Here is a 21,108-nt window from a genome sequence, read left to right as displayed (position 1 = left end):
ATCCCCTGTTTTCAGATACTCTTAAAAGGCGGTAAATCAATTGCAGTGCTAGGGACCAAAGCCTGGAACCAACTGCCTAACCACCTACGTTTCATTCAATCAGAAAAAAAAATCAGAAAAGCTCTGAAAACGTGGATTTTTATGGCCCCTGATGCGCTCTGCAAAGCACTTTTCTAAATTCTCTTTCCTAGTCTCAGCCATCCAGTCTGTCAGCAATTTGCTTAGCTCCATGATACTTCTCGGAGTGAAAGCTGGGCTTTACAAATAACCTATAACATAACATAACATGTCCTGTGTGTATATGTGGGAGTGTAGTATAGAAGTGCTGTACCCTTTGTGCGGCTGTGTTGGTGGTGTGGTACATCATGTCTTATGTGTACATGTGGGAGTGGAGGAGTGTTGGATCATTTGTGGGGCTGTGTTAGTTCTGTGGTATATCATGTCTTGTGTGTATATGTGGGAGTGTAGACGTATTGGATCCTTTCGTGGGCTGTGTTAGTGCTGTGGTATATAACGTCTTGTTTGTATCTGTGGGAGTGGAGGAGTGTTGGATCATTTGTGGGGCTCTGTTAGTGCTGTGGTATATCATGTATTGTAGGCATCTGTGGGAGTGAAGAAGTTTTGGATCCTTTTGCGGGCTGTGTTAGTGCTGAGGTATATCACATCTTCTTTATATTTGTGGGAGGGGAGAAGTGTTGGATTCTTGTAGGGGACTGTGTTGGTGCTGTGGTATATCATGTATTGTAGGCATCTGTGGTAGTGGAGGAGTGTTAGATCCTTGTTCAGGGCTGTGTTGGTGATGTGGTATATCACATCTTGTTTGCATCTGTGAGGAAGTAGAAGTGTTGGATCCTTGTGCGGGCCTGTGTTTATGCTGTGGTACATTTTGCCTTGCTTCTATATATGGAAGTGGAGGAGTGTTGGATTATTTGCGAAGCTGTGTTGGTGCTGTGGTACATCAGGTCTTGTGTGTCTCTTTGGGAGTGGAGAAGTGGTGGATTTGCTTGTGTGGCTGTGTTGGTGCTGTGGTATAGCATGTCTTGTTTTTATCTGTGGGAGTGGAGGAGTGTTAGAGCCTTTGCATGGCTGTGTTGGTGGTGTGGTACATCAGGTCTTGTGTGCATTCGCGGGAGCGTAGAAGTGTTGAATCCTTTGCGGGGCTGTGTTTATGCAGTGGTACATCATGTGTTGCGTCTATATGTGGAGGTGGAGAAGTGTTGGGTCCCTTGCGGGGCTGTGTTGGTGGTGTGGTGCATCATGTCTTGTGTGTATCTGTGAGAGTGGAGGAGTGTTAGATCCATTGCATGGCTGTGTTGGTGGTGTGGTACATCAGGTCTTGTGTGTATTTGCGGGAGCGGAGATGTGTTGAATCCTTTGCGGGCTGTGTTTATGCTGTGGTAAATCATGTGTTGCGTCTATATGTGGAAGTGGAGAAGTGTTGGGTCCCTTGCGGGGCTGTGTTGGTGGTGTGGTGCATCATGTCTTTTGTGTATCTGTGAGAGTGGAGGAGTGTTAGATCCTTGTGGAGGGCTGTGTTGGTAGTGTGGTACATCATGTCTTGTGTGTATCTGTGAGAGTGGAGGAGTGTTGGATCCTTGTGTGTGGCTGTGTTGGTGGTGTGGTACATCAGGTCTTGTGTGTCTGTGGGAGTGGAGAAGTGGTGGATTTGCTTGCGGGCTGTGTTGGTGGTGTGGTATGTCATGTCTTGTTTGTATCTGTGAGAGTGGAGGAGTGTTGGATCCTTGTGTGTGGCAGTGTTGGTGGTGTGGTACATCATGTCTTGTGTGTCTGTGGGAGTGGAGAAGTGGTGGATTTGCTTGCGGGCTGTGTTGGTGGTGTGGTATGTCATGTCTTGTTTGTATCTGTGAGAGTGGAGGAGTGTTGGATCCTTGTGTGTGGCTGTGTTGGTGGTGTGGTACATCATGTCTTGTGTGTCTGTGGGAGTGGAGAAGTGGTGGATTTGCTTGCGGGCTGTGTTGGTGGTGTGGTATGTCATGTCTTGTTTGTATCTGTGAGAGTGGAGGAGTGTTGGATCCTTGTGTGTGGCTGTTTTGGTGCTGTGGTATATCATGTTCTGCCATAGGAAATGAGGTTTGTGGTACCTAGGGAGGTTCTTGCAAAGATCGTGATATTTGAGCTCTCAGTACTTAGCGGAGTATCCTGTTGTTTCCTTGGGCCCTTTAGTATTCTTTTCTACCAAGAGGTAACATTGCTCCGCGAGTGCTAGTGACTGCTGATAATGGATGCACTATTTTACTTCCAGGTTACCATAAAACGGTGACTTTTGAAACTGGACGCAGGGACGCAAAGGTCCACTCTCTTGTTCTACCGGCACTAATCTTACACCTGCAGAAGAAAGGGAAGCTTGCGAATGGAAAAACCTGCAGCTTGGCACACCCCTGTGGCACCCTGCTGTTGTCTTGTGTCTTAACCTTCCCATATCTCTTGTTCCCGCTGTGATGTCACAGCCCGGGAGTCTGAGGATGTGATTGGATCAGATACACCCGTGCTGGGGTCAGCACCTTAGCTCCAGGTCGGCCCTCTGCCTGTACTTCACCTCTGATCTTTGACATCCTGGAAGGGGTCATCTGTGCAGCAGGCCACTCCTCAAAGTTACAGACTCTTGACCAAAGCTATCAATAGTGCAACCGGTGCAGCTGCACTGGGGCTAATGGGCCAGAGGCCCCCCTGCTCCTAAATTATAGCTGTTTATTACTATCAAACCAGGGGCGGAGGTCCACCTTCCTTGCTTGCTTTGGGGCCCTTGGCACCCTGTCACTCCACTGACTGGCTCACTTCAGTAATGGCGCCAATTACTTCTCAATGATGGAACTGCTGCCCTGGGGCCCAGCCGCTCGGCAGAAGTTTCTTAAACTCACATAATTTGCTCCGCTCTGCGTGTAGGGAGCGCAGCCACCCCAAGAGACAATTACCCTGTCCCGGAACAGGTGTCTGCTGGCATAAGTCTCCGTGGGGGGGATTTCAAGCGGTGATCTCTGGGGGCCCCACACCACAGATGATGGTACCTCCCCAGCCTGGTCCACCAATCCAGAGCGACGCTAAGGGAGAGGCACCCTGAAAGGTGATATATTGGAGGGGAGAAAGAGAGGAGTGAACAGAGGGGGGAGAGAGATATAAGGTTAGAGGCTCCGTGAGGAAGAGGGCGGAGAACTAGAGAGCAGGGGAAACTGGACAGCAAGGGGGTGGGTGGGGTGGGTGAGAGAGGCAACAGAACCGGGAGAAACAAAGAGTTAGGGGAAGTAGGGCGAAGAGAGTGTAGAACTGCGAGGGCACGCTGCTCCAGAGGGGGAGACATTTTGCTGTGGGGCAGGCTCTGGAGATGGAGGAACCCTGGATCCGGACCGTGCAGCGCCTCTTCTACCCCGTCATGTCAGTGTTCGGGATGCCAGGTGAGCCACGTAACATCCGGCTTCCGGCAGCCGATGCCGCGTAGTATCCGTGTCCGCACCGAGGCGCCTCGAGGCCTATATGCGCCTTACAGCGTCTCTACAAAGAAAGTAAATACATCATACTGACTCCTGGGGTGAATGGGTTGGTGATCAGGGTGGGTACGTGGGCACTGGGCAGACAGACGGACGGACGGACTAAGCGAGGACATGGCTTAAACTCTGCTGTTCTATGAAAGAAAAAGTCTCTAGGCCCTTTCTTATTTTTTGTGAATAAAATGGGATATTGAGTATACAATTGAAGGCACAACACTTTTTTGTTTATTTAGTATTTTAGAATCCATTTTGTTCGTGTATTTTTAGAAAGTGACAAGTGCCACCCCTCTGCAGCTTGAGAACGCTGTCGGCTTTGATAAAGTCTTCGGACAGTTGAGGTAAGTTAGGGCCCCATGAAGTACAGACGGGGCCCGGCCGTGGCGCTCTCCTGCTTGCGCTTTAGTTGGAGGCGCTTTTTAACTATATAAGATGAAAACACACATAACCTCCCTGGAAGTTGCATTTGTGTACACATATCGCAAACATAAATAAATAAATAAATAAATAAATGGCGTAGGGAGGGTTCTGCAGGGGCGATCTGGTGTAGAAGACGCACAGGGACAGTTAAAGCTTGAGTACACACCCACTTTTTGTGTACTTTGTACGCTTTGTGTGCAATTTGTGTGTCCTTTGTACACTTTGTGTGCACTTTCTGTACTCTACCCTTTGTGCACGCTTTGTGTGCAGTTTGTGTGTGCTTTGTTCGCTTTGTGTGCACTTTATGTACTCTGTGAATACTTTGTGCACGCTTTGTGTGTGCTTTGTACGCTTTGTGTGCAGCACTTTGTGTACACTTTATGTACTCTACACTTTGTGCACGCTTTGTGTGCAGTTTGTGTGTGCTTTGTGTGCACTTTATGTACTCTGTGAATACTTTGTGCACGCTTTGTGTGTGCTTTGTACGCTTTGTGTGCACTTTGTGTACACTTTATGTACTCTACACTTTGTGCACGCTTTGTGTGCAGTTTGTGTGTGCTTTGTACGCTTTGTGTGCACTGTATGTACTCTTTGAACACTTTGTGCACGCTTTGTGCGATCTTTGTGTATGCTTTATGCGCTCTTCACATTTCTGCCTCTTCGTCATCTTTCACCCGTGACCTTTTCCTTGTCAGCGTCCAGCGCCGCTGACAACCCTCAAAGCTGATGTATTTAAAGTTATTAAAGTAACAGAACTACAGATATATAATACACAGAGGTGCAATATGCTATGTATTGCCATTGCTGTATGGGGGAAAGGGGGCTCTGGTTCACGTGTGGGTCACGAGGCCCCGCCCTTCCTTCAGCAGTTGTCATATCTATTGCGCTCCGTGGGTCCGCATCTTATGTCTGTTTTATGCCAAGAGTTTTTCCACGAGCAGTATTTTCACAGAGGAAGAAGGCGTGTAATCGGAAGATCAGGGGTTAAGTCTGCGCAGTGACGTGCATTCCACTGCTCGGGTCTTGTGAGCAGGGCCGGCTGTAGCGCCGATGGTGCTGGGGTGACAGTCTTTATTGACGCCCTCCCTGTGGGCACCCTCTCCACTGATTCCGCACTGCCACCCTCCAGCAGTGCCCTCATACCTCCACACAACCTCTGAAACACGTTTCATTTTTTTAAAGCGCTTGTCATAGCTCACTCACACTCAGTTCCGTGCCCTGCAGCAGGCACAGAACCTTCTGCGCTACTTTATGATGCGTCAAAACTGCCACTAGACAGCATTCCGATCTCTCAGCAGCAGAAACATTAATCACCAGACTGAACTTCACATTTTTATTTTTGCCTGAAATTGCTGGACGGCCAAAGTTCACTGCTTTTAAACCCATGAGTTATTTTTAAACACTGCTTTTAAACCCATAAGTTCAATCAATCAATCAATAATTCTTTATTCGGCACTTATAAAGATGCCATAAAAGTACATAAAACAGTTAAAACACATTAAAAACATTAAAAAGACAGTTCAAATCATGTCATTTCTTTTCATTATCCAGGATCTCTATATACAGGGCATTACAATCAACCCATCTCTCTCGAGTTCCTTATCCTTACCACCGTCTTAATAAAACTCATAATACAGGACAAGGTATATGCATCATTGGCCCTTTGTAAAAACAATAAGGCAATCTTGGCATGTCTAAACTTGGCTCTTTTCAAAATTCCCACCAGGAACTTACGCCTAGGTGATGTATAAAATGAGCATAACAAAACAAAATGAAGGGTATCCTGCGGAGACTTGTCGCAGCCGCAGGTACCCTTCTGCTCCACCGTTAAGGTAAAACCAAGAGGATCAGATAATAAATGATGCAAAAGGTTAAACCTAAAGCGGGTCATATAAAATCTGTCCTGTGCGTTATGAGTCAGTGAAAGATAAGGCTCCCTTCCACTCTCCCATTTCAGTAATCTATAGGCCAGAACTGTAGATTTAGACTCCTCAGTGGCCGCCCTGCTTGCAGTTGTCCATTCCCCAAACTTTTTCTTAACTAGCGTTTTATTCTGGGCAATAAGGGCTCCAGGCTCAGTGAAGAGGTTCTTACAACCAATGGCCTCCAAAGTACACTTTACATAATTTAGCCATGGGATAGAGCTCCCTTTGTCTCGATTCAGACAATCTATAATTATTTGTCTGCTGAAGCCTGCCTCAGAGTTAGACCAAATCTTCACCCAGGCCAAAAGCGGCCTGACCTTGATTTGATCTTCAATATACGGTTCTCCCAATTCTTCATGTACCATGTAGGCTGATGTACTGTGCGGGACTTTCAGTATCCTTCTAAAGAATTTATTTTCCTCTGTCTGGACCTGATGTATATTCACAAAGCCCCAAACTTCAGCCCCATAAACTGCCTTAGCGCAGCATATTGATCTATACAAATTCATCACTTGCTCGGGGGACCATCTTCCCAGCCTTCTCCCATAACCCATTATGGCCCCAGAGGAGGCCACCAATTCTGAGCAGTGTTTGTCCACTAAAGGTCTAAACTTTACATGCCTGTCAAACAATACTCCTAGGTAGGAAAAGGACTGGACCCGACCAATTTTATAAGTTCCTATCTTATAAGAACATTTTTTGTCTGGTCTGGCCCCCGCAAGCATGATATACGATTTATCTAGGTTTGCAGATAAATCAAGAGAGGACTTAAAAGTTACAAATCCATCAATCAGCCTCGGTAATCCCCGCGGAGTCCGTGCTAGGAGCACCGCGTCGTCCGCATAGAGTTGGACAGGGACTGGGCGACTGCCTGCCTGAGGAGAATCCACTCTGAGTTTACACAATTCACTATCTAAGTTGTTTATATAAAGTGAAAACAAAAAGGGGGCTAGGATACAGCCCTGCCGCACTCCACTGGTGCATGGGAATGATGGGGTCTTACTTCCGTCCATAAGTTATTTTTAAACACTGCTTTTAAACCCATAAGTTATTTTTTAACACAGCGCCCCCATCAAAGTCAGGGTCAGGTGCAGCTGTGAAGGGAAACTAACGCACTCACGACGCAGGATTAACCACTCTATTTAATTTTGTTATTTAATTTGCTTTACACAGCGTTGTCAGTTGACACTACCAGAATGTCAGCTTCAGGGCGCACACGCTGCAGCGGGAGGTGGAAGTGTGTGGAGTCCAGGGGCGCAACTAGACCCGAACTTCGGGGGAGGGGGGCTAAGACTCCCAGCATGGGCTGCCCTAGCACTGGTCGCACACGGTGCAACGGTCTGTTTTGGTGCCCCTCCCCCATTTCCTCTTTCTCCACGAATTCCCTCCCCACCACTCACCAACAATGCACCTCATCTCTCTATAGCACCTTTCTGACAAACATTGATTTTTTTTTATAGCGCTCCTCATAGTTTATTCACACTCAGTTCTGAGATCTGCATGGTACATGTTCTTCGTAGCAGGCACAATAACCCTCTGCGCTGATTGGGTGGCAGGAGTGCCCATGTGAGTGCACGGTGAGCGATGCACCAGTTTGAGACTATGGTGAGAGAAGTGACTGCAGGGTGAGCGAGGTGACCATATGGAGCGGATGTAAGTGCAGAGTGGGACGAATTAATGTATGGTTAGTGATGGGCTTATTTGAGTGAGGTTGCAGATTGAGCAGTGAGGGGGACAGGCGAGTGAAGTGTTCCATGAGTGCAGGGTGAGTAGTGTGCTCGTGTGACTGCAGGGTGAACAGCGCAAGTGCATTGTGGGTGCAGAGGGATACCTGTGAGTGCAGGGTGAGGGGGGGGGGGTACAGAAACCAGAAAAAAACCTAAGCCTTGTTAAACAGTTTACAAAGGTTTGTAAATAGGCAAATGGTCTTTGAAGACCTGTGAAAAACCCAGTCGCGCCAGATATCAGGACCCCAGACGCTGCCCAGCCGAGCCCACAGCAGCTCTCGCTGGAGCAGCCCAGGCCGAGACCCGCCACGGGGTGGGGGGAGGCGGGAGCCCTTGGAGCCCTTGGAGCCCTATGGGTCTTGCGCGCCTGATTGAACCTCAAAGAGAGACACCAGGAGCAGTGTTTAATTTGAGAAACAATAAGAGCCGGGGCTTCATCAGGAGGCCACTGTATCCGACACCATCCATTGCCCTGCCAGCGCGGCCAGTGACAGTACCAACCCAACCAGCAGCCATCACACTCCTCCAAGTGTGACAACTCAGACTATCCCAGGCCCCCAGTGCTATGAGAATGGCTCGGGGGGGGGGGGAGGGGGGGCAGGCATTAGTCATTTTCAGGTGTGGTTAATTAATAAATAACTGTTTTTGTGCTCCATGTGACAGACTGTCATGAATGCCGGTGTTGACATTAAAGTGCCAGTGCTGAGCACCGGCTTAAATTAAGCACTGACCATGAGAGTCATGCGGTCACCGAGAGGGTCCCAGCTTGGACCTGGTCTGAAGGCTTGCCAGAGAGACGGGTTTCAACAAGGCCTTTGAGACAATCAGGCCTTGGGTTGTTCACAGTGTGACTGCCCGACCCCCGACCGGTCGCCCACCCTCCTGGGGGCAGCAGCTGGAACGCCAGATGTAAACTTGCCCCAGTGGTTTTGGACCTTGGCCCCTGGCGAGGCGGACCTGTCTTTAGTTAAGTCACTCCTGGAGGCTGGCAGCACAAACCTTGGGTACCACTTTGAATTATGATGAAATGAGACATGATAGACACTAGGACCATATGAAAGTGACGCATCCTACAGACTTAGACATCATCACGACATTTCTTGTCAACATCTTGAGCCGCTCGGCGTAACTCCTTTTTTTAACATCATTGTCAAAAATATAATCACGTGCGAGGAAAAATATGGGACGGTGTGTTCAAACCCTTGTGCGACTAAGGACAGCTCGCCTCACTTATCAGGGAACAGGCTACGACAGGGCCGCGCCAGGGTGAGGTCTGACATGGCCCTACTGGCCGCACCGGGGCATTTCACCAGGAGACTGGAAGGGTAGGGGGTCGGTTTTGTCACTGGGGACCGTTTTTGTAGCAGTGCAGCAGTTTTGGAAGCAAGGGCTGCAGAGTTCCTTGTATATCCAGCAGTTTTCAGGCAACGATAAGTCTCAAGACAACTCTGGTGATTAATGCACCTGCTGGAGAGGGATGCCAGTTTTGTCCAGTGGCAGTTTGGACTCATATGAGGTAGCGCAGAGGGTTAATACGCCTGCTGCTAAGAATGTGCACCATGCAGATCAGAGAACTGTATTTTATGTACATAGCTCAGTGGGTTACTGCTTTTGTCCCTGGGACCCTTTTGTTACTGTGCAGTTCATAAATTACAATCATTCATAATCTACCACACTGAGCTATGAACTGCCGTCAGAGAGCTGCATGCAAACGACATGGTACGGGGTAGAAAGGTATTGTTCAGTCTTTCATTATCCTAATGTCTCTAAAAAAGGGTTTGTTTTGGTGGAAATACATTCTTACTTGTAAAGCCAGCCCTAACCACTCCATGTCGTTCTAAATCCCGAGTTTTTGCTTCTCCAGGTCAAGCAAACCTCCCTTACCCCCAATAGCTCAGGTTGTGGGAAAGGGGAGGGGGGGGGGGATATAAAGTCCACTTTTAACCGTGGGGGGGGGGGACACAGCAACGCAGGGGTCCGAGGTTAGCACCTCCTTTCTTAAACACCCGCCGCAGGGCAGCTGCGCGTCTCGGGTGCACCCTTTCAGGCCGAGGACGGGGTGAGCCGCACAGCTCTCTGCTCCCCGGAGCCTGTCTTGGGGTCACTGCTGAGAAGAGAGCCCTAAATACCCCTGGCAGAGGATCAGGGACAGCAGAGGTAAGGGGGACCCCACAAGACTCTGGCACGTCATCAACGCACATTCCACCATCACATTTCACTGACAGGTTTTTATTGAAAACTACGTCAGTGAGAAAACTCGATTTTTCTGCACTTTGGGGATTCGGCTATTTGATTGAAAGCTATATTTGTTGAAAATGGTTAATTGAAAGGTCGGTCTGTAATCCTAGCCCAGGCCCAGCCCTGCTCCTGAATCTGCCCAAAGTCTATGTGACCTTTACTTTTACTCCGACTCGAACTTAACCCTGAGGCAGAGCTGACCCTTCATTACCCCCACTCTGGCAGAGCTGCGGTCCCACCCTTACCCCCACCCCTGCCCCCGGAGAGCCCTGAGACCGGACAGAAGGCCAGAGCTGACCCTTCATTTACCCCCTCTGTCCGAGCTCTAGCCCCACCCTTACCTCAGCCCCCACCCTTACCTCAGCCCCCACCCCTGCCCCCGGAGAGCCCTGAGACCGGACAGAAGGCCAGAGCTGACCCTTCATTTACCCCCCTCTGTCCGAGCTCTAGCCCCACCCTTACCTCAGCCCCCACCCCTGCCCCCGGAGAGCCCTGAGACCGGACAGAAGGCCAGAGCTGACCCTTCATTTACCCCCCTCTGGCAGAGCTCTAGCCCCACCCTTACCTCAGCCCCCACCCCTGCCCCCGGAGAGCCCTGAGACCGGACAGAAGGCCAGAGCTGACCCTTCATTTACCCCCCCCCCCCCTCGCAGAGCTCTAGCCCCACCCTTACCTCAGCCCCCACAGCCGGACAGAAGGTGAGAGCTCTCCCTGGTGGACGGCATCCCTCCTGCATCTTGCAGACACTATTCCTACTCAAATGGCATCTTTGTGAATATTCGCAGGTAGCCACAACTCCTGTTTTGGTTGGACTCATCTAGTGTAGACGCCGTACTTTATCAATCGCTCCACCATTGAGGGATGAGCGGCGAAGGCCCTGGTGGGTTTCCGTGGGGGCGGCGAGTGGAATGGGAGGGAGGCAGATGGGCTCCCTGGATCAGGCACCTGCTTTGAGCCTCCATACATGACCTGTTGTCCACACCCAGGGTCGAAGGTCAGCGAGTCGACCATGGCCGCTCTTCCCATGGATCACACTGTGGTGGCATCTGTAGAGCGCCCCCTGCCCCCTGACAAAGGTCAGATCTGGGATGGAGGCGGAACACCTGCTGCTTTTCCAGGCCTGCTTGGAGGAGGGGTGGTTGGACTGTGTCCTTCACGCAGCTTTTTGTTGCTGTGCCTGCGGTTCGGTGTGATCCTGCGCCAATGACCTGCAATGAGGTGAGGGATGAATGAGTGTGAGGGACAGGACTCACTGTGCCTTCTACCCTCAGACCACCTCAATTTACGTCTCCAAATTCTTAACGTATTTACTTCTAATTTTCAGGCATAGTGACCCGTCTGTTCAATATTGTGACACAGCAGCAGTTCACTAATACTGCAAATAATATCTGAGATATATGAATACGCGGTGGATGGTGCATGAACAGAAACACAACATTTCTCTGCAAAATGTTTGGAATGGACTCACACATCTCCCACATACCTCATTTAAAACAATCTGTTTAAGAAACTATTCAAAGTCATAAGGGCAAAACTCTCTAAAGAGCAGCGTTTGCTCTGTCAGGGGCCCCTGAAAGGGTGGGGCCGGGGCCAGAGCCCACTTTGCCCAAGCCTTAACACGTCTCTGCGGTGCACTTACAGTCAATGGGCGGGCCTTATCCACACGGCGGCGTTAAGCCACATTAAGGGGCCTAACGCCGATTGGTAAATAAGGAGAAGAGGACATCGTCACAAGAACGTCACTAAAAGGGACGTACAGGGACGTTCTGGCGGCGATGTCCGCGTGTAAATATGAACCAATGTGCTTTCCGTATGAACGCGACCCTTTGAAACCATCGGCAGCTTTTGTGTACGTTTTTTGCAGCCTTACGATCTGTGTGAAGAGGTCAAGGCGAACACGCACCAGATCACACAGGCTGTAAAGAAGCTTTATGGGATTTACGTTGCCCACGTTAAAGCAACTATACTGTTCTGTTCTTTCTATGCGTACAAAAATGAATTTAAAAAGCGGAGTAGAGGGTGAGAGATTAAAAACAGACATGTAGCAAAGATTAACATTCATGTGAAAAAAATGGCTATTTAATTTACCAGCTCCGTATATCGGGTTTTTCTGAACGAGAAGTCCTCAATACCATTATTCAGTACTTTAGGTGTGTGATGCAATTCTACACAGTGCATACATTTGAGAATATTATTTTTCCATAGGCAATGTTCTTTTTCCATAGCACTCATCAAATTAAAAGGGTTCTGAAGTTAGGGAATACATATTTGCTCTGATGTTTTCTTAGCCACTGCTGCGGATGCAACAGACGTATGAGGTTGTGGCTCAAGCAACTGTCAGCCCAAAATACATTGTAAGTTCATTGGGTAATGAAAACCAAAGCAGACGCAAGGTCACGAGCGACCCAGAAGACGCAGCTGGGTGACCGCAGACACACCCGGGGAGGAAGAAAAGCTGTCCCCTCAAAGATGTGGGAAGGAAAATCTACCGCGCCTTCGAATTTCCATTGCAGAAAAGCGCACCCCGAACCCATCAGCTTCCATGAGATGTCAGGCGCGTGACCCTGCCCTCATTGTTTGGGTGATGGTCAGCTGCTCGCTGCTGTTTCAACATCCCACCTCCGATGCCAGCTCTTCAGTCAGTCACAGGCTGTCCTGGTACCACTGGGCGCTCTCCTGCACGCGGACACCTGGCTTCAGATCCAGTCCTGTGTTTGTTGGCAGTGCCCTGGCCGGGAGGGCCGGAGGGCACGGGGTTATGTCCGGTTGTGATAGAGCCCACTCCCCCCCTCCCCCACCCCCGCCGCCTACTTCCCCTTCCCCCAAAGGACTGCAGTGTCTTCCCGTGAACACTGTCCAGGCTCGGTGCCAGGGCTCCTAGGACACGGAGTCATGCCCCCTCCTACCCCGGCCTTGGGAAGCTGCCACCCTGACACCGATGGGGTTATTTTAAGGAGCAGGACACCCTTTGAAGCGCCCGGGGGATGTCTCACTCTAGTCTGACCTTCAGCTGGTCATGGCATTCATCACGTTAGGTTTACTTGTTGCATTCCTGTCATTCTTTGCTTTTTTTATTATTTTACTTCTTTTGTATCTATTTTTGAATCGGTGTAAACCGCGAACAAGACGGCACAGGGCACCGGTGCCCTCTGCAAGGGTGGCAGCGCACAGACACCAACATCTGGGTGTCAAATTCTCACCAAAGAAGGGGAGCTCGCGGAATGTCTGTAGTTCAATATCAGGTAAGGAAGAACATATTAATGGACGCATTTTATAAGAAGTGAATGGAGATTACTACACCCACAAGGGGGAATATATATTATTTTACAAAAAGAAAACATAAAAAGCTGCCACAACCACATTTATAATCGCAACTATACTAACTCTGCCCCCTCTGTCTAGGAATGAAGGAGAGTCGAGTTGCAGGTCACCTGGAAGGGGCACAGTGGAAACCTGGGGCAGACACGGCTGCAAGGTTCCTCTGCCCACAAGAAATATAAAGACAGCGTGGCGAGCGTCCGGACAAGAAGCCCGGGATTTTGTTGAAATGTTGCCCTGAAAGTTGTCCTTGGCTAATAGAAAAGGACTTTATGGGAAAGTACCTCAGCACTGATTGGATGTTTCTTTTCTCATTCAAGCCCCTGTGCTGCTAGCACGAGTCTGTTGCCGCCCACGCATCACGCGGAGACAGGTATGTCACGTTAATGCTTTATTGCTGTTCTTGGCTTCCGTGCCCGTCTGCTGCCTTGCCCTCGTTGTCCCAGAGTACCCTCCCCACTCCCTGACCGGAAGTGGTGTCCGGCTGCTGTCCCCTTCCCATATTTGGCTGCCCCAGGTCACTACAGCATGCAGCACCCCTGCCCCTGCTTGCACCCTGCACATGCGTGTTGTTTCTGTCCAGGCTGTACTGGGTGTCAGTGAGGGTTGGGGTGATCCAGGCACCGATAATACCCCGTATCATCTTTCCCCACCGTCCAATCCTTCGCATCGGCATCTCCAGCTCAGAGGAGCCTCAGGCGGGACCTGAAGTCAGGGCCGGCTTTAGGGTGGTGCGACCAGTGCCACCGCACCGGGTGCTGGAATCCTGGGGGTGCTGTGTTTGAAAGCTTATTAAGCTTTTGAAGCACCTGCTGCAGCGTTTCTTTCAGCCTGCAATTACCAGGCCTCACATAAATGTCAAGAAAACTCGTGTGATTAATTATCTTCCTGGAGAGAGATCAGCGTTTTGTATAGTTCAGGTTTTGACTTAGGTGAAGTTAGTACAGAGGGTTAATATGCCTGCTGCAAAGAACTTGTATCAAGTAGATTACAGAGTGCATATGATGTAAACAGGTCAGCTGGTTACTGCTTTCAAAAGAGACATCCTTTTGTTACTTGCAATTTATAACTGAAAGTCCTAATATACAACAGTGAGCTATTAACTTTCATCCCAGAACTGCATACACACTGCAAAGTATACATTATTAGAACATTGATTAATATTGCAAAAAGGGTTAATTTGGCTAGAAATCGATCCTTATTATTAAAGAAACTCCCAACTATGATGTTTCTTTTTCGACTCTGCGTTTGTGCTTCTCCACACCCAGCACTCTTAAACTATACTGCCTACCAGTATGGATGACATGTGACTCCTACACTTTCAGTCCTTTGGCTTAAGTAACATTTCCTATACACTGATTTACACTCGTATGATTGATTGTCTCTGTGTAATGTGTGTGTGATGCAAAGTGCTCGGACACCCTACACTGGTATGAGTGGCGCTATATAACTAATTCAATGCATCTGAGAGAGTGTGGTTATGGTGACTTGGTCACTGTTAAAGGGTGCTAGTGAGAGAATCCGTGGTGGAGGTGGTCATTGGGGGGCGGGGGGGCGCCACCAAACATTGTCGCACAGGGTGCCACCAGCACTAAAGCCGGCCCTGCCTGAAGTCCACCAGGGTCACCGTGCTCGGGGAAGCAACACTTCACAGCCCCCTGTGGGTCCATTCGATGAAGCGATGACACTTCTCTGCTAGACACATCATCAACAACACAACCAGTACAGTGTCTGTTTGCAAAAGTAAAGTCAAGGCAAGCCTTTTATGAGAGTTGTCTAAGAGACTAGGAGAGTTGTGGGCTAGGAGACCTGGCATGTATGTTCCAATGCAAGATCCCCCGAAGCATGTCTAAGTACATGCGAGGGATATATGACTCTGGAAGGCGGCCCCAGCACCTACGGTACAGTTCACCTACAATACCTGAGCCCCGCATATTTATATGTGTCAGCATTTGCATAGGGACTAATCATTTGTACATCAAACACCAAACACCTGAACCACACACGTCCCGCCCTTGTGCTGTTTGAGTGGTGCTTGGGAAGCGAGCCCGCTCCTGCACAGTCCACAGGCGGAGGAATGAGCCAGGGTCCTACAGAAGCCGTTGCAAGAGGCCGGTGGGTTTCATGGTGATCGAGGCCCTTACCTGACACAAGTAGCATCTTCGAACATGTTTGGTAGGCTCGCGCCTTCTCAAAGGTGGCGGGATACAGGCACTACGCACAGAAGCTCAAAGCGTCTAAAATATCTGATATGGGACGCTCTGTCTGACCTGAGAGTCCAGCTCACAGCTCATTGCAGTGTGATACTTGTGATAAGCATTTAAACAGTGAGAAACAATAAATAACAAGTCCTGCAATGCCATGCAAAGTGATATCACCAGTATGGCCTCATGGCGAAAGTGCTGTGGGACTTGTTCGATTCTTCATGGTGGCATCTAGAACTGGGACCTCCTGACTCCAGCGTCTGCGTTTTGTCTCATTGACTATTGTTTTTTTCCTGCCCAGTTGACTCTGATCCCAAACCATATGGAATGTGCGCCGCATGCTCTCTGCCTCTGCTTTCCCCATCTTCTTCTTTCACTGTGCGAGGTGCAGGAGCACCCAAGGGTACCCCAAATATATTGGAGACAATGACTGCCTCCCCACCTGGCTATGGGGAGATGAACTCATTGCAGCCTCCGGTAGCAGAGTTTAGGGTTCATGCATCTCCCTCTGCACCCTGGCGGAGGCGCACCCCGTCCCTTGTGGTAACATTCGATTAGACCACCACATCTAGGGCTCCTCTGCATCTCCTGCGCGAGGTATGGCACCTGTGATGTGTTTCGCGATAACAGTATGTCTGGCGTCCTTTTAGAATGTCACTGCGACTGTGACCCAAAATGATGGTCATATTGAGCAAGGGAAAGCCCTACCAGCTTCTTTCCCTCAGAATGTGTCCCTGCCCTGCAGGTGCCCCTGGCTGCACCTTCAGAGCTCGTTGTTTCATCCCTGGGTTGCTTTCCCCTATCCAGATGTGAGTGCCAAATGCACATAGTGTCAGGCCTGCCCCAATAAAGGACAGATAAAGCACTGGACAGAGCAGGTGCATTTCCCCCTTTTAGTGTGCACCAGGTCGGGGTCAGAAAACCATGCTTGGCAACAGGAGCCTAGACAAAGGGAAAAAACACAGATATTAGATTTTTAAAAACAAAACTCAACAACATTATGCGGTAGAGGAAATACGCGAATGATCCTTCCTTAAAAGGAGAAATAAAAAATAAGATATTTTTATAGGAAGAAACTTTGGCCCATAAAAAAAAAAGAGGAGAAACAACTAATCCTACTTCATGAGGCGGCCAAATGCAAAATGCAAGGACATTGTGGTCCATAATCAACCAGTGTATTTATTATGAGAAGAAGCAATTCTCCATGAATATTGTGCCAACCCCCTGGATTGCCAACATCAGAAGTTTATATGTTGATAACACCGCGTCATCTAATAATGTGGAAGCGGAAGTCCCTCAACGGCGATCGGCCTCCACTGGTGCCCACGACTCTATAAATCACGTTGAGTGAGGCCGAACTAACTATTAACTTGATCGGCGGAAATGGAGCTCCTGGCCCTATGAAGCTATGGCCACTATTTTTAACAAGCAGCATCCCAATGGGCGAGGATGGTATTGCCTCTGTATAGCTCCTGTTTATCATCTCATGCAATGAAAGAGACCTGTCGAGTATCCCTGGTCGAGGATCCCTGGTCGAGGATCCCTGGGTGAGGATCCCTGGTCGAGGATCCCTGGTCGAGGATCCCTGCTGGTTCCCATGCAAGCAAAGTTGCAAAAAAATTCCACAAAACTACCGACTAGTTGCTTGCTCTTTTAGAGTTTGATGGAAAGGTCTATGAGAAACTCCTCCTGAAAGAACTGGAGAGGTGGGCAGCTAAAAAACGTATACCCTGTTGGCAACTGGCTTTGACAAGGGCTGCAGTATAGATATTAACTTTTTATCTCTGCCCTTGCTGGCTGAAGAGACTCTGAAAGCAAAGGGAACACAGCTAAGTGTAGCATTCATAGATTTTACAACAGCCTTCGATATCTACAGAGGCAAGTTAAGGGCCAAACATGCAAAATGGGGCATCCCTGTGCATTTATTAGGAGCAATTATTAGCCTATATACACATGGGTAAAGAACAAATTAACCTCTAAATAGGTCATGTCTCTCAAAATTTCCAGGAATGAAGCGAGGCTGCATATTGGCTCCCCTTCGTTTGAACCTTTATCAAGCGGACATGATAGATGCCTTCAATTCTTCGAGAACGTGCCCACCAAAGCTAGCAGATCGAAAGATAACCATTGCAGTATGCCAATGACACTATACTATTGCATCAAACCTCACTAGGGCTCCAAAGACAGCTGGATGGATCAGTTTTACAGCAACAGTAATAACAACGATACAGCCAAAAGGAAGATTATTATTTTGGGGTAAAAGCTAAAAAAGAATGTCTGATGGCTAATCGATGACGAGCAAGTCGAGTTACGGACTACAAATATCTCGCGGTGTGGTTCGATGAAAGAGGTCGAACTCAGCCCCCAAAGCTTCGTTGAAGAATGCTCCTCAGCACTATATCTATGCAGCCATTAAAGAGCATAACTGACCCAGACATAACTCACATCTGTGAAGTTATTGTTACTTTACGGAGTGGCTGTGTTCAGACACACATTCGGCAACTCACTAGATACAATTCAGTGCAACTTCTTTCGCTCCCTATTAAGAATGCTGGAAGCAGCATCCCAGGCTCCACAATGACCAGAGCTCACCCTGGGGCAATGGAAATCGATGCTTCAATCTGGATTTCTTTCTAATAATAAACATAGGCTTAAAATCCCCACTTCAACACCGTACAAAACATTTTAGGAGCTCCGATTAATAAAGGAAACTCATCAATGAAACTATATTAGAATCGTCCGCACTGGATTTGGACGCCGAGGAGCTGTGGAACAAGGCTCTCCTGTGCAAGTCAACATCTAAGGGCCTGATTTAGATCTCGGCGGACGGGTTACTCCACCACAACAACGACGATTATCCCATCCGAGAAATATAAATTCCATTATATCCTATGGGATATACTTCGGCGGACGGGTTATCCTCACCTTGTGACGGAGTAACCCGTCCACCGAGATCTAAGTCAGACCCTAAGCTACAGAATAAACAAGCCACGCTGATATCGGTCAAACAGGACATTGGGGAGTTATGTAAAAAAATCTCATTCGGATCTAGCACTTGCACTTTATACCTCACTTGTCGTCCAACAATATTTGAAAAAACCGTGGCTATTGGAGCAAAAGAGACAATTGATGAGGTATCGATTTGGCCCCATTCCACTAAGAGATTTCTGGTACGACAGGATAAAAAGTGGAGTGGTTCAAAAATGCGGTCTATCGGATCGAAACAGGAGTCTTTATTTCATGTGGTTTGCATCTGTCCTAACTTAACTGAGCTGCAGAAATACTGGCTTTTACGCTATTCAGATGTTTGCACCTTCGCACCTGTACCTCAGCTGTGAAACCTGTTTGAAAGGGGACTCTGGCCAGCTCACCTCTGGGTTTTTTAAGGTTCTTGAAGCTGGCCATTGAAGAACTGAGTAGCTGTGACGTAGAGGAGCAACGAGATGTAACGACCCAATAAGACACTGTGGTTGAACTTTGGAGTTGTATAAATCTGGACCCAGCATTAAGGGTTATTGGACCTTCAATAATCTTTACTGTATATCGTCTCTTGATTACATTTTTTTTTAGACATCTGTGAATTGCACTGGATTAATTGCATAATTTAAGATTAATGTTATTCTGTTGCTTTTAGATAAGATTTAAAATGATTTTAATTAATCATGCAATAAGCTTCATACCTCTGTCTTAAGTGAACGTCAATTTCCTGATGCAGTCTAGCAAATGCAGATGTTCCCCAGCTGCTGTACAGTGCAAGGTTATGTTATGTTACAACAATTTATTATGCGCACTACTACCCGAAGGTGTCTAGGCGCTCACGGTCTCCAAAAACTGCGTCAGAAAAACTAATTTCTAAAAGACCATGTTTTAAGCAATTTCCTGAACTCAAACAAGGAAGAGGACTTCCTAAGAGGGAGCGGAAGGGCATTCCACTCCTCAATAGTGTTGTAACTGAAACTCCTTCCCCCCCAATTAGTCCTTTTAATTCTGGGGGTGAACATCAGGAAGGCATTGGCTGAGCGAAGCGCTCTGTTAGGATTGCAGATTAATATACAATCCATTACAATAATCCAATTTAGATAACACAAGGGAGGTCATCACCATTTTTCTAGTGTTTATCGGAATGAAAGGCAGAATTTTCCGTACCATTTTCATAGTGAGAAATCCGGAAGAGATCACCTTAGAAACTTGAGACTTCATGTTAAGTTTATCATCTATAATGACCCCTAAATTCTTGGCCTTGGCCACTAGTGTGGGAGTAATGCCCAATGTGTCTGGCCACCAACCTGGTGACCATTGAGGGGAGAGGTTACCAAATAGCACCACCTCAGTTTTTCCTGAGTTCACCTTGAGGCAGTGCCTACCCATCCAGTCGCTCAGAGAGACCATACAGTCATGGAGTTTGGTAGAATAGTTGATATCCTTGTCCACTGCTGAAATGACCAACTGAGTGTCGTCGGTGTAAGAGGTTGGACATAAATTAAAACTTCTAATCACAGAGGCTATTTCCAAAACGTAAATATTAAAAAGCGTGGGGCTCAAAGAGGACACCTGCGGCACCCCACACAGCAGATGAAGGGTGCTGATTTAAAACGGTCCAGTTGCACAGTTTGTGTTTGGTCCGAAAGAAGAGGTGGAAGAAGAGTAAGCGTGGCCAGAATTGCAGGAATTCTGGTAATGCAGCGTTACTTTTGTAACACGGAATTACTGATAAATTAAAATTCTGCCAGTGGAATTAAAAATTATGCAGTGGTTTCTAAAGTTAAAAACCACTGCATACAACTCGGTGCCATTACACACTCTGCAGTGATTAAACCCTTTAATCGCTGCAGTGTATGCAAGGGCATCGAGTGGTATTTGACTGTGCTATTTTCTTCCCCTGTAGTCTCTCTAAAAATAGCTGGGTGACCGGGGCCCACCCGGGGCACCCACCCAATACCACATTGTGGGCCACGGGAGGAGCCCCAGGGCCCCCGTGGCCACAGTTGGCTCCCCGCATGCTACAGGGGCTGGCATTGCTTCCTCCCGGAGGGAGCAGCTGTTTATGCTTTCTCCCTCCATGCGGGAGCAATATCTGTTTCCCTGCCCGCATCAGTGCAAGGGATACGGCCACCACCTGCTAGATGCTACACAAATGAAAAAAAACAACCCTGTCCTCAACCCCTGGTAATATGACACACACCCATAAGAATTAAATATAAGGCAATGTGTAAAGTTTTTAAGCGCTGCCTACACAGTTGAAAAAAGTCACACAGAACACACAAAAAATTCACAACCAATTTTAAAAAAAGAGAAATGTTTTATGAGTAAAATTAGACCTAAATGACAACAATCCAATACGAGGAATAAGACATATGATTTTTTGACGATTTAAGTGAAAGCAGTGCCAAAAAGCACAAATACAAAGTTCTAACCCAATCAGAGGTTTATACTTTTTTTGAAGAAAATATTGTCTCTGCGTGGGACCAGTCTGAAATTGTACCCACCCCTGGGGACTGCCCGTCAGATACCTGCCAGAGTTTGGTCCCGCTAAGGCTCTGGCAGTGGAGTAACATAACTTGAGGGGGCCACCCTGCAAGATACATGGAGGGGCCCCCGATCCGGATTTATTCTGGAGCTGTCATGCCTGAGTGATTTGTTGAGTGGGTCCCTACAGCTGGGGTCCCTTCCCGCACCGCGGGGTCTGCAGGGGCCTGTGTTACGCCACTGGGCTCTGGAGCTTTTGAGGTGCTTCCTTGAAAATGTTTCAAAGCCCCAGATCAGAAGGCGACTTTTT

The 21,108-nt window shown here is 48.2% G+C and overlaps 1 protein-coding gene across 1 annotated transcript in view; it reads left to right on the top strand.

Annotated features, from left to right (window-relative positions):
• Positions 1-21,108, top strand: part of LOC146822185 (uncharacterized) — a 51,777-nt gene that overhangs the window by 17,446 nt on the left and 13,223 nt on the right. The window contains exons 2-3 of the mRNA XM_085609976.1: positions 3,771-3,841; positions 13,449-13,501. Coding sequence (XP_085466102.1) covers positions 3,771-3,841; positions 13,449-13,501 — 124 coding nt within the window. The remainder of the gene's footprint in view (positions 1-3,770; positions 3,842-13,448; positions 13,502-21,108) is intronic.

The sequence above is a fragment of the Triturus cristatus genome, chromosome 6 (genome assembly GCF_964204655.1).
Source record: "Triturus cristatus chromosome 6, aTriCri1.1, whole genome shotgun sequence".
Taxonomy (NCBI): Eukaryota; Metazoa; Chordata; class Amphibia; order Caudata; family Salamandridae; genus Triturus; species Triturus cristatus.
This window is presented reverse-complemented; position numbering and strand designations above follow the sequence as displayed.